This window comes from Caretta caretta, chromosome 2, assembly GCF_965140235.1.
Source record: "Caretta caretta isolate rCarCar2 chromosome 2, rCarCar1.hap1, whole genome shotgun sequence".
Classification (NCBI taxonomy): domain Eukaryota; kingdom Metazoa; phylum Chordata; order Testudines; family Cheloniidae; genus Caretta; species Caretta caretta.
The window spans coordinates 235252713-235266194 of NC_134207.1; the positions used below are offsets into that span (position 1 = coordinate 235252713).

Genomic DNA, 13482 nt, shown 5'->3' on the forward strand with positions numbered 1-13482 from the left:
GAACAGGGCCTCAGACTGTCACAGTAAGAGAAGGCCCTTACACCAGCAGACAGTGATTTTGATTCTTTCTTTTATACCTCTAGAACTAGCCAAGTGATAAGAATACCCCTAAATTCTTAAAGTACAGGCCTTTGCAGACAGGCCTGAATATCTTTATCCTAACAAACAATACTCCATTTCTGTGTGAATTCTTCATTTATGTCTTCATGCAGCCAAACAGGAATTTTGTGCTGAATGAGTCCTCTGCCTCAGGAGAAATGAGTGACCATTCAGCATGAGTGTTGGATTGATTAGGGGATATTAGACCTGTCACTGTTAATTCTGGGCTTTTCAAGTTTCCTATTGACACTTTTCTCCTCTCGGCCTCATATTATCAAATTTCTCGTGTGTGTGCCTGCCTGGGAATCCCAGCATCTATTATTTCTTCACCTTAGAAGACTGTTATTGTGCACAATGATTATAGACTTTGGTCTCAGTCCTGCTGTCACAGTCACAGGCACCCATTGCCACATGTCCGATTTACACTTGGGGAGCCTGATCCAAAGCCCACTGTAGTCAGCAGGAGTCTTTCCATTAACTTCAATGAGCTTTGGATCAGGCCTGTGCATAGCATCTGGCTTCAGAAGACACAGCACAGTGTGTGGCTGTCTCTCTCAACAGGGCTGGCCTTAGGGAAAATGGCGCTATGGGCATATTCGTATTTTGGCACCCTTTCTTTGAGGTTAAGTACGGATACACAGTATGGTCACACACCTTAAGTTTACTGGAGAAGCTTTTAAGTTACGTTAAGGACTGTGTGCACCTACAGCAGAGACCCCTGCAAACAGCCTGGGCAGCCTGTACACTCAGCACTGGCTCGCTATAGCACTCGAGCCTCTGGCAGCTGCGGCGAGAACACCGGGTTGGCAACCGTGCAAAGTGCTGGAAGAATGGGAGTGCAGCAAAGCACAAACTGAAGACTAGCACAGCACACACCCAGCACAGGGTCTGTTTCCCCGAGCAGCTGGGAACCTGCCCAGGGAGCCCCGCCCCCTCCACTCCTCAGCACTGCCCAACTTTGGACAGACACCGTTGTGCAGGAGCTCTTGTCACCAGCCCGGACGCGCCCCATCCACCCCTGCTTCACAGGCATTTGGGGGCAAGTGAGCAGCTACCCTGGTGGGCGGGCTGCGCCAGGCAGCCTGGAGTGAGAGCAGGAGACGATTGGCAGAAGCAGCTCTCCCCACAGTCCAGCACAGACTGGTGCATGGTATCGCCCCAGGGGCAAGGCCAGCCCTGGCCCCTGCCCGTCCTGCAGGGCACTTCCCCAGGCCCAGTAGCGCTCCTGCAGCTCACCCCAGGGCAGACCCTCCCAAGCCACAAGTTGAAACAACCCTCTCTGCCTCCTGCAACTTTAGTCCCTCCCCCAGCTGGGAGCCAGCCCGACCTTCCTGCCCCTTCTGCCAAGCCGGAACACCACGCCAGCAACAAAGCCACTCACAAGTGGAGAGCAGAGCCCAGGTGATGAGCGCTAGCCTCTTACCTTGCAGCATCCCCCTGACCACGGTGCCCACCTGTAAGGCTAACCCTGTCTCTCAAAGCAGGACAGACAGCTGTGTATGTAGAATGTTAGTCATCTCATTTTATCATTTATTCAGTAGGGATTGTGCATATTAAATTTTATTGTACAGTGTTTTTATTTAAAATCCTAAATTATATTAATTCACTGAACAAATGATAAAATTGTCCATGTCTCTCCTTGTGGCTGAAACAGTCTGGCTTGGAGTTTGTTGTTGTTTTCACGGTCCGTCCTTGTGCTCTTCTTTGTTCTGTTTTATTTATTTCTGTATTTTTGCTGCTGCTGCCAGGTTATCTCCTCTCCTTCCTTTTTGTTGATGCCTGGTGTTGCAAATCCCTGAACTCCAGTCCTAGGGCGAGTCATTTGTAATTCCGAAGTGTGGCATCTGCTGTGAGAGGAACAGTTTTGCTGTGTATACAGGCATGGCAATTTCCTTAACAATGGAAAAACTTGTGGGTGGGATAGGGAGAGAATGTAACCCGTTGCTTCCCTAGCTGGCATGCATTGTGATTGCTGCAAAATCCAGCCACATTATCATAATATGAAGGAGTAAACGTTGGACAAGGATTTCAAACAGACGGTGCGTAGCAAGGCACGTAGGTCGCATGTTGCTAAACAAGTTAAGGTAGCGATCCTTCTAGTTTGGTGATGAATTTGGTTTTTTGCTGGAATCCCATGTAAATGGTGGGGTGCGATGTCAACATGTCTACACAGCGTCTTGGAGCAAGCCTCCCAGCCTGGTTCCTCAAACTTGTGGTAGCAGGGCTCGTGCAAGTGCACTAAAAATGGCTGTGTAGTTGCTGCTTTGATATTGCAGCTCAGTCTCTCAAGCTCCCCACCCCGCCCCAGGCTTCGGAGCCCAAGCTCCAGCCCAAGCCACAACGTCTACCTAGCTATTTTTAGAGCACTAGCGTGAGTCTGTGGACCTGGGCTGGGAGGCTGACCCCACATGCAGTGTAGACGTACCCATATTGAGTGGACGACACATTTTAAAGCAAAGCAAAGATTTTTTTCCTTTGGAAATGAGGTCCTCTGCATCTTTGATGGATCCCAGCTGATCCTCAACCTCCCCTACTTATCATTCAAGACTCATCACAGGCATTAATTAAGCTTCGTTTCTGATACATAAGTAAAAGCACCAGCAAATTGTTGATGGCCCCTGACAAAATTTAGAATCAATCATTCATAGCTGTATTTTTATTTCAGACAGATATATAAGGTCTTCAAGGCAGGGACTGTTGTCATTATGTGCATGTCCAGCAGCTAGCAAAATGAGGCCGAGATCTCAGTTCAGGCCTCTCCATGCTACTGTAGTCCAAATAATCAGTGAGAATGCTCATAATATATTTCTTGTATTAGTAAATGAATTTAGAAAATTCTCTAATATTCTATTAACGTGGGCCAGTTTTCCTGCCTTCTGCAGATCATATTTTCTTTAGGAGCTGCAGTCTCAAAAGAGTTTATTTTATTTAAATATATGATAAAGAAATTTAAGTTAAATTCTTTTCACTGTAGTTGATGTCTAAGCAGCAGCTAATGTGGTGTGTAGGCTAATGAGTAAAAATGTGTCTCATATGGTTTTCCTTTATTTCAGATGCAGAGAGAAATTGCTTACATAGGCCGAGACGGCCCAAATGCTCCCCGGCCAGGATCTGCTACACATCCTTCTCATGCAATTCCAAGCTCATCTCCCATTACACCTGTGCCCCACTCTATGCCCCCGTCTCCATCCAGAATTCCTTATGGTGGGGCCAGGCCCGTGGGCATGCCAGGCAATGCAACAATTCCCAGAGACAGGCTCTCAAGTGTGTCAGCATCAAGATCCATATCACCAAGCCCTAGTGCCATTTTGGAAAGAAGGGACGTGAAACCAGATGAGGACCTGAGTAACAAAAACCTTGCACTGTTTCGAAATGAAGGCCTGTATGCCGACCCTTACCTGTATCACGAGGGGAGGATGAGTGTTGCTGCTCCCCATACTGGACACCCTCTTGACGTTCCTGATCACATTGTTGCTTATCATCGCAGTGCAATGAGGTCTTCAAACACTTACTGTAGCCCTTCTCTGCAACCTGAAATGATGGAGCAATCATTGTACAGACAAAAACCAAGAAAATATCCTGACAGCCATTTGCCAACTCTTGGTCCTAAAACTCCTCCTGCCTCTCCTCACAGAGTCGCTGACATGAGACTGATCGATATTCATACTCAGCATAACACTCATGTGCCCCCTCATGTTGTCCAGCCAGACAGATCTTCTCCTAGTCGCCAGTCCTTTAAAAAAGAACCAGGAGCACCGATGTTTGTGGAAACTAAAGCACGGAATGCTATGGGTTCACCTGGCATGGTCGAGGTAGTTCCGTCTGCGGCTGACAAACAGGTTTTTGGCTATGGATCCGCTGCGGTGCCCAAAGACAAAGAGACAAGGTAAGACAGAGCAAGAATGTAAGGTATGTAAATGAGAGAGAGTCCTGATCTGTGTGCATAACCTCATTTAATACACTGGAGCCCAATATATTGGGGTGTGGTCCTTAGGGAACTGTTAGGGCAGTAAGTAATTTAAAGGAGGTGATGTACCAAAAGAACCAAATTTACTTCCAAAAAAGTGTTGCCTCCTAATGGTGATCCAGGATCATATTAATTAGTGGTACATTTCAGTCATTTGAAAAAATAAAATGATTAACGGATTTTTTTTTTCAGACAAGTAAATCATGTTACAAGAACAAATGTTATACTGCTAGTGCTATTAAGGGAATATATTTCACACCTGTTAAGAATGACACTCTGATATTACAATTTCTATTCTTTACGGAGTGGAGTTTTTCTCATCTAGTGTGAGGAAATGGAAGAATTTATCACTGGCTGTCTTATCTGTTGTAAAAAATGGATTTGCATAAAAGTAGAATAGTTTGTTTTTAATATACTCTTTGGGGAGCATTGCTGAGATCAGCAAGCCCATCCTGTTGAAGAAACTGAAACAAGAATCAGAGTAGCAGCCGTGTTAGTCTGTATTTGCAAAAAGAAAAGGAGGATTTGTGGCACCTTAGAGACTAACCAATTTATTTGAGCATGAGCTTTCGTGAGCTACAGCTCACAGCATCCGATGATGTAGCTCACGAAAGTTTATGCTCAAATAAATTGGTTAGTCTCTAAGGTGCCACAAGTCCTCCTTTCCTTTTTGTGAAACAAGAATGTTCTTTCTGCTGATTTTTTCTAGCAGAACAAATGGTTAATTGATGACCTACCTGTTAGTTATCACCTGACGGTGATCTCTCCTGTCTTCTTAAGGGTCAGATTTGCACAAAGGTCTTATGATGACTTCTGCTGGCATAGACCCTACCCTAGGGCAGAAAGATGATTATATTGGCAATTGGCTAAGATATACCAGTACAGTTGTACTAATGATAGGCTATTGACTGTGCTGCTAACTTTTACAGAACTCTTTAGGGAATTGAAGGAGGCTAGCTGGACAATGCTAGGCTCTCAAATGCTAAAGGCTGTGAAAGGTAACTAATGACTCAGCGCTGGGGGAGAAGTAGTGCCTCACATCTCTCTTAAGTGCCCCCACTACGTAGAGTTTTGCAGCCCAATGGGAACCCAACAGAACCCAACTAGAGTGTCAAGTGTGAATCTGGTCTGACAGCAACCCGACCTGCTCAGGTTGTCTCTGATCACCTCCTCCTGCCTGTGGGGTTGGTGCAGTGGCGGCTACGTGTCCCAACTGCTGCTGGCCACTGCCACCTTACTGCGCTGTGTATGCTACAGAGTGAGCGTTCTGATGAGTTGCAGAGCACATATTCATGGGGTGTGAGGAGCAGGAATTCCTTGTGTGAGGAAAGCAGGGATGAGTCGGCAGCAGTGGTGTTGACACAAGCTCAGGGGGAAATATCGGGTCTGAAAACAACTCAACACTCTCCAGTCTGGTTTGGGTCCAGTTTGGGCTTTAAAATTAGGCCTGAGCAGACTTCTACCACACATCTGATTGACAGGCTCAGAATGAGTCTCCTCCAACTGTAATTAGCTAGAGAGAGGATCAACGCGGCATGAGACTTAAGGATACCTCCAAGTGTAATCCCATGCATGCCCACACATGCATGTGTGCACACGCACACATACACACTAGTGAATTTACAAATAATTCTGCACCAGCAATCTGAGTATTGTCCCTAAAGTGCATTTAAAATTATGAATACAATATTTGCATAATAGCACTTCTAAATATATACATGTATTTAAAATTCAACCCACTATTTATTAACAAAATTACACTGGAAAGTGCTCGTGTTTTATTTTGTTTCTTGAAACCTTGAGTGTCTGGGCTATTTTAAAAAATCATACTAAATACCAAAAGCAATCAGTGCAAATTAGTCTATTGTCTAACCTCTGAAATGTTACTTTAGGAAATGTTTTTGAGTTATACAACTATGAAGAGCCTTAAGACTTATTGAAATAATCCTTTCATAATTTCATAAACAGTAAAACCAATTTTTATTGCAATTGTATTAAATGAAATAAATAATACAAAGTGCCTCCTGGCTGAGGATGCTGAATTCTGTTTCAGCTTAAGCTGAATTTTTACAGCTCAATTATAAACAGCTGACAGGCAATAATTATAATGGAAGCGATGAAGCATCTTTATATCTGGCAATGGGAGGTGGCACAGCTATCGTCTAATCAGAAGGTGTCTAAGCCCCACTTGTTTTATCAGCAGCACAGGTACTATCAAATGAGAAAATAAAATAACAGGCCTGATACTTCAGCCCTTAGGGTATGTCTACACTTACCTCCTTAGCAATCAATCCAGCGGGGGTCGATTTATCGCATCTAGTGAAGATGCGATAAATCGACCGCTGAGCGCTCTCCCGTCGACTCCGGTACTCCACCGAAACGAGAAATATAGGTGGAGTTGACGGGGGAGCATCAGCAGTTGACCTACTGCAGTGAAGACACCGGGGTAAGTAACTCTAAGTGCGTCGACTTCAGCTACGCGATTTTCGTAGCTGAAGTTGCGTAACTTAGACCGACTTAGCTTTTCCCCCCCGCCCCCCATGTAGACCAGGCCTGAGTCATGTGGCAAAATTCACAGGCTTACACAGTGCTTAAGTTCTACATAAGCCCTTTGGTGAGGGTTTATGTGGGACTTAAGTGATGCACAGGTCTCATGCCAGCCCTATGCATGGGACTGACTTTCACCCATATAAGCAAGAACAATTGAAGTCAGCTGGACTTAAGGTTGCTAGGTGTCCAGTTTTGACCGGAACACCTAGTCAAAAAGGGACCCTGGTGGCTCTGGTCAGCACAGCTGACTGGGTCACTAGAAGTCCAGGTGGCCGCAGCGGCATGCTCCACGCAGCTCCTGGAAGCGGCCAGCATGTTCCGCTGGCTCCTAAGCGCTGGGGTGGCCAGGGGTCTCCATGCGCAGCCCCTGCCTGTGGCACAGGCACCACCCTGAGCGCCGGCTCTGCAGCTCCCATTGGCTGGGAACCGCAGCCAATGGGAGCTGCGGGGGAGATGGCTGCAGACAGGGCCAGTTCATGGAGACCCCTGGCTGCCCCTGCACCTAGGAGCCAGAGGGACATGTTGCCACTTCCGGGAGCTGCCTGAGGTAAGCGCTGGCTGAAGCCCACATCACGAACCCGCTCCCAACCCCTGCCCCAGCCCTGAGCCCCCCCCAAACTCACTGAAGCCCACACCCCAACCTCCTGTCCCCCTCCTGCATTCTGCATCCTGTGGCCCCAGCCCAGAGCCCCTTCCTGTGCCCCAAACCCCTCATCCCCAGCCCCACCCCAGAGCCCACACCCCCCACAGTCTAACTCCCTACTCCAGCCTGGAGCCTCCTCCCACACTCTGAACCCCTTGGCCCCAGCCTGGAGCCTCCTCCTGCACCCCAAATCCCTTATCCTCAGCCCCACCCCAGAGCCTGCACCACCAGCCAGAACCCTTATCTCCTCACACACCCCAACCCCCTGCCCCAGCCCAGTGAAAATGAGCAAGTGAGCGAGGGTGGGTGTGGGGAGATGGAGAAAGTAGGGGGCGGGGCAGGGGTGTTCGGTTTTCTTCAATCAGAAAGTTGGCAACCCTAACTTCAGTGGTTGGGGACCTGAGGACTGAATCCATCTGGAGGATCAGATTCTGCACTGCCATGTACCTTGTGTGCTCATTGACCCCTGTGCAAGCCTTGCCACATCAGAATGGTAGCGTTTTACATTCATTTTGTACATATATAAACAGTTCCTAAGGGGCCAGGCAGTGGAGGCCTCAGTGGTCTCGTCATTTTTTATGTAGATATTCTGTAGTTAACAGACCCCTTTAAAATGACTAGAAGTGGTCTGAGGCCTCTGAAAACCTCAAACCGGCTATCTAAGAGCTGCTATTAATACTGTACAATCTAACTTGCTTTAAAAAGAAAAAAAGTGTGATTTGCACTGCCTATTCTTAGAACTTACCTTGAAGTAATATTATCCTAAGCTCTTTCTTGGCCACATAAAATGTATTGATTAAGCATAAATGCAGAGAAGAAATTTACGTGGATAGAATTTTGACTAATTCTCTCTTTCCCCTGCAATTCTCCTTGAATTATTCTGTTTCCTGGGATGAAATGAGCAGGTAGAAAGAAACTGGTGCTACACTAGCATGTTTGGAAGTTGTGTGTGTTTGACCTCTAATAACCATATCCTGCTTTTGCTGAAGACAATGGGGCGTTTGCTTTTGGGACTTTGATGTCAGCAGGGATGGAACTGGGGCCAAGAAAAGGTATTCAAAGATATTTCCCATCTTCCCCCTTTGGAGTTTCCCATGTTGATTATATGCTGTGGAAATCAATCTCCTAACTAACAAGTCTGTCAAGGTTAATGTTCGGGGTTTAATGTTTGGCTTGCTGTAGATAATTCTTTCTTCTATTTATTTTATCTCTGCTATTTCCAAGGGTATATAAAGGGAAGGGTAACCACCTTTCTGTATACAGAACTATAAAATCCCTCCTGGCCAGAGGCAAAACCCTTTCACCTGTAAAGGGGTAAGAAGCTAAGATAACCTTGCTGACACCTGACCAAAATGGCCAATGAGGAGACAAGATACTTTCAAAGCTGGATTGGGGGGGAAACAAAGGGTCTGTCTGTCTGTCTGTGTGACGCTTTTGCTGGGAACAGAACAGGAATGGAGTATTAGAATTTGTTAGTAAGTAATCTAGCTAGAAATGCGTTAGATTTCCTTTTGTTTAAATGGCTGGTAAATAAGCTGTGCTGAATGGAATGTATATACCTGTTTTCGTGTCTTTTTGTAACTTAAGGTTTTGCCTAGAGGGATTCTCTATGTTTTGAATCTGATTACCCTGTAAGGTATTTACCATCCTGATTTTACAGAGGTGATTCTTTTACTTTTTCTTCAATTAAAAGTCGTCTTTTAAGATCCTGATTGCTTTTTCATTGTTCTTAAGATCCAAGGGTTTGGGTCTGTGTTCACCTATGCAAATTGATGAGGGTTTTTATCAAGCCTTCCCCAGGAAAGGGGGTGTAGGGCTTGGGGGGATATTTTGGGGGGAAGATGTCTCCAAGTGGGCTCTTTCCCTGTTCTTTGTTTAACACACTTGGTGGTGGCAGTATAGGGTTCAAGGACAAGGCAAAGTTTGTCCCTTGAGGAAGTTTTTAACCCAAGCTGGTAAGAATAAGCTTAGGTGGTCTTTTATGCAGGTCCCCACATCTGTATCCTAGAGTTCAGAGTGGGGAAGGAACCTTGACATGGTGGCAGAGCATTGGGATCATTTTAAGACTTTTTTTAGATAATTTTGTGATTTTTTTTTTAGATCATTTTGAAGCAGAAGCACAGTAGGATTTTAAAAGGACATTTTTTTTCCTTTGGTCTGCTTGGAAGCAGGTTTTAAGCTAAAAGCAGTTAGAGTTTTTTTGTCTCTGCCTGGGGGCCAAAGCAGCAAGTGTAGCAAAGGGATTTGTCTTTTTTGAGCTGGAGTTTTCTCTACCTCAAGGCAGGGTAGTTAACCTCCTGCAGGGAAATTCATAAGTTTTCACAGACCTGAAAAGTTTTTTTTTTTTTAAGCTAAGAGTAACTAGAGGGTTTTTCTGTCTATTTGCCTGGAGACAAAGGATTTTTCTGTAGGCTCAGAATAGCTATCAGAGAACATAGGTATCACATTACAGCACACACAAAGAATTTACAAGCCAGTTTTTTTTTTTTTTTTTTTTACTCTCGGGTGTAAAGTTAGTTAAAAACAGAGAGGCTAAGATGACAGAACCCAAGGCAAAAAAGCCAAAGAGGCTGCCCACAGGAGAGAAATGGAGGTAAAGGAAAAAGGATGGAAGCATGCTGAGGAGGAAAAAGAGGCTGCCCACAGGAGAGAAATGGAGGCAAAGGAAAAAGAGTGGAAGCATGCATTGGAGATGGAGAAGGCAAAGGCTCCGCAGAATAGCAATCCTTCTCCAGTTACCGCTTCACATCCCAGGAAGTTCCCCACCTACAAGGCAGGCGATGATATCGAGGTCCTCTTAGAAAACTTCGAGATATTGGGGGGGAGACGTCTCCAAGTGGGCTGTTTCCCTGTTCTTTGTTTAACACGCTTGGTGGTGGCAACATTGGGTTCAAGGACAAGGTAAAGTTTATACCTTGAGGAAGTTTTTAACCTAAGCTGGTAAGAATAAGCTTAGGTGGTCTTTCATGCAGGTCCCCACATCTGTACCCTAGAGTTCAGAGTGGGGAAGGAACCACACAAGGCATCTCCTTCCATGGTACCTGAGCACCTAATTCATTCTTGGACTAATTCATTTGTCAAAACAATTGTGTGACAAACTCTGCTTTACAATGATGCAAAAAAGGTTCAAGTGTCATCTGGAAGTTAAAATAATTAAAATGTCTGAACTTTCTTATGCAAAAGAGATATTAAAAGTCTCCTACCATGTTGATTGTAATGGAAACAGTGTAACAGATTGAGCTGTTTTATCTTTAAGGAATCATGAGCCCTTAAATCTGAGGCTCAGAAGAAGAAGAAGTGACTTTGTTAGTGAGTGGCCATGTGCAATTTTAAAGATGATTTGCTTCATATTTTTTTGGATGGCACATTTGTCTGGCTCATGGTGGCTAACTCTGGAGGTTACTGTAGGCAGTGCAGATCTACGAATCCTGAGAGATTGGAAGTAAAGTTGATTTTTTTCAAGTTAGTCTGAATTAACTTGATTAAATGGCATTATTATTTATTTACATTGCTTATAAAACAACACTTAAGTGTTGTAAAATTCCAGTATATTTAGTATTACTATATAAATACTCAGTGCTGTTACTCAACTATCATCAGATACTGAAATGTCAATTTAATTGTGCAACACATTCTCCCTGCAATAAAAATACAGTTTTCTGAGATTTATTAAACTTTTTCTGAACTCACAACTTTTGCCTTTGCCTTTTTATGCCACCTAAGAATCCTGATGGATGTTAAGGTCAAATGGGAAAAAAAAAAAGCAGCAGCTAGTGGTTCTCTTAGTTAATGCAGTCACATTTCACACCTTGACGCTTGTGTTTAGATAGTAAGCTAAGTATGATGGCCTTATCCAAGGCCATATTGGATGTTATTCCCATCATAAAACCACTGTTTTGGATGACACAACTGCGTATGGGCAGCCCCAGCAGTGAACCAGAAAAGCTGTTTATCTAATTTGTCCTCAGCACAGTTGTGGACGGTGGGAGCCCCATCACTAATGCAATAAGTAATGCATTTATGAGGAAGTATTACAGTGATGTGGCCTAAAGATCTTGCAAACTCGCCCCATCCCCCAGCCCTTTAGCCAGATGACTCTCTAGCTACTGGATAACTTTGGACAAAATCGACCTGAGATAATTGACCAGTCCGATATACATCCTGGGGGTCTTTCCTTGTCTTACACTTTGCAATCAAATGTAGTAGAGTATCTAATTATAAGCAAGCTTTTACTGGTGCTAAGAGTATTTTCTGATTAGGCTTCCACTTTTGGCTCCCGCACGCAAAAGGCTATGATAGGTGGCTCCTGCTTGTGGTTGGCTCTGACCCGGTGTGATAGAAAGTCTCTGAGAAGTTTTCTCCCTACCTTAGGCTCCTGCGCAGGGACTGTAGGGTGGGGAGGAGAGCTGCTACTCCATGCTATTGCCACTTGTTAGCACCAGCCTCTCCAAAAAGAGTGGGGTGGTGTAATGGCCACAGCCCTGTCCCCATACCTGCCAGTAGAGTTGGCTAACTACAGAAGGCAGTGCAGGCTGCACCCATTTAAAAGGCATGTGCTAATTTGTATCCTGGGTTGCTCCAGAAAGAATGCTAGCAGTGATATCTCTCTGTGTTTGGGCAGAATCACATATAGTTTCTCTGCATGCAGTTCATCCAGTGAAAGCCAAGCCAAGTGGCTGAACCCATATGATTTGTACAGGGGAATGGCACCTGCACTTTGGCATCCTGCTAGTTGAGGAATATGACCAAGATAAGACATTCCACTTCCTATAGCTGATGTGGGATAATTGCTCATGTATAAGGATTGGCAAAGATTATTGCACTCAGTAACGTTTAAAAGTGTTACTCTTAATTTACCGTGCAGGTGAGAGAGTTTGATTCTGGTTTTATTATAAGATGATTGAGATGTATGATAATGTACGCCGGAAATCAAACATCTCTTTAATTGTGCTCATCCTTTTACTTGGGGACAGCAAGCAGAGTATTCCCATTACACTTCACTTTACACCTTCCTGGAGTTCCTGCATCCAGCCACCTTGCCTGCTGAAGAGGGTTCAGGTGAGGTCTGTCAGTACCACTCCTATTTGGGAATTGAGAAATGCAAAGCTCTCCCACTGCATAGAAGCAGTTCATACAAAAATTACCAGCCTATTTTTATGATGTTAACATTTTTAACATATGCTCTTCTCCCATGGTTAAACAGGAGAAAATATGTCTATGCCTGTTCCTGGTGAATCATATAGAATCTGTACCTTGGTTTAAACATAAAATGTCATCACATTGAAAAAGCCTGCTCTGGGATAACATGCTAAGTAGCTCCTGGGGTGGTATCTGAAGAGCCATTTGAATACGAGTATTCAAAGTGGTGTGCACACATAGCCTAGGGTAGGTGATGAACATAAATGAACGATTGCATGATTGAATTTCTAGTTTGTGCCTGTACCGGGCATGAAGCAGCTCCTCTATAGTGTGAACATAAAAGATACCCCCAGGAAAGGGAAGGAACATGCAAGTAATGCTTGGAAATTTCCCAGTGGGAAAAGAATATCACTGTGGCAGAGTGTAGTGCCCAGCACAGAACAACCCCCAACCAGTTACAATACAGGTGATGACTTGTTCCACACAAAGATCAACTGAATCGCAAGAAATAAACCTAATGATAGAATCTAAAGCCTCAGAGCTGTCAGCGATTGGGCTCCAGAAAGACACGGTTTTGGTTTAGTTGTGCTTCTCTCAGAGAGTGAGATTGGTGTGACAGTCTTGTTTTCTGAACAACTGGCTAGGAAGAGAATTATAAACTGCTTGCCTGAAGAATGAAACTGAGGAGTTTCTCCAGCAGTACTTTGTTTTGCTGAGGCACCATGCTGCTTGTGCAGGAGGTGCCAAGTATGATTGAGAAAGCTGTTGGAACCGGGTGTACGTTCAGTCTTTGCCCTGCCCTTCTCCTCACACAACAACTGGCTCTCCCCGTGTTCCTGTGAAAATCATACCAAACAATGTAAGCAAGTTCCTTTCTATTCCTGTACAGTCAAAATGTGCAGTTGCTTTGGTAACACTGAAAAACAAGCAACCCTCCCCTTTCCCCTTGCTGCGGGGGAGATGGAGGCTAATCTTGGGACATGGGGTGATGAGGGCACATTCTTTCTTCATGCTAAGATGGTTGGAGGGGTCCTCAGGAAGGCTGCGGCAGCACATTCTTCTCCTTCCTGCTCCCGTGCAACAC

At 44.8% G+C, this 13482-nt stretch overlaps 1 protein-coding gene across 19 annotated transcripts in view; it reads left to right on the top strand.

The window, feature by feature from the left end:
• KIAA1217 (KIAA1217 ortholog) overlaps positions 1–13482 on the top strand; it is a 531293-nt gene that overhangs the window by 453365 nt on the left and 64446 nt on the right. For all 19 annotated transcript variants that reach the window (XR_007354929.2, XR_007354928.2, XM_048837886.2 and 16 more), the window contains one exon: positions 3153–3985. Coding sequence is in view for 17 of the 19 variants with exons in the window: in XM_048837886.2 (XP_048693843.2) it covers positions 3153–3985 (833 nt within the window). In the remaining 2 variants the exon portion in view is untranslated. The remainder of the gene's footprint in view (positions 1–3152; positions 3986–13482) is intronic.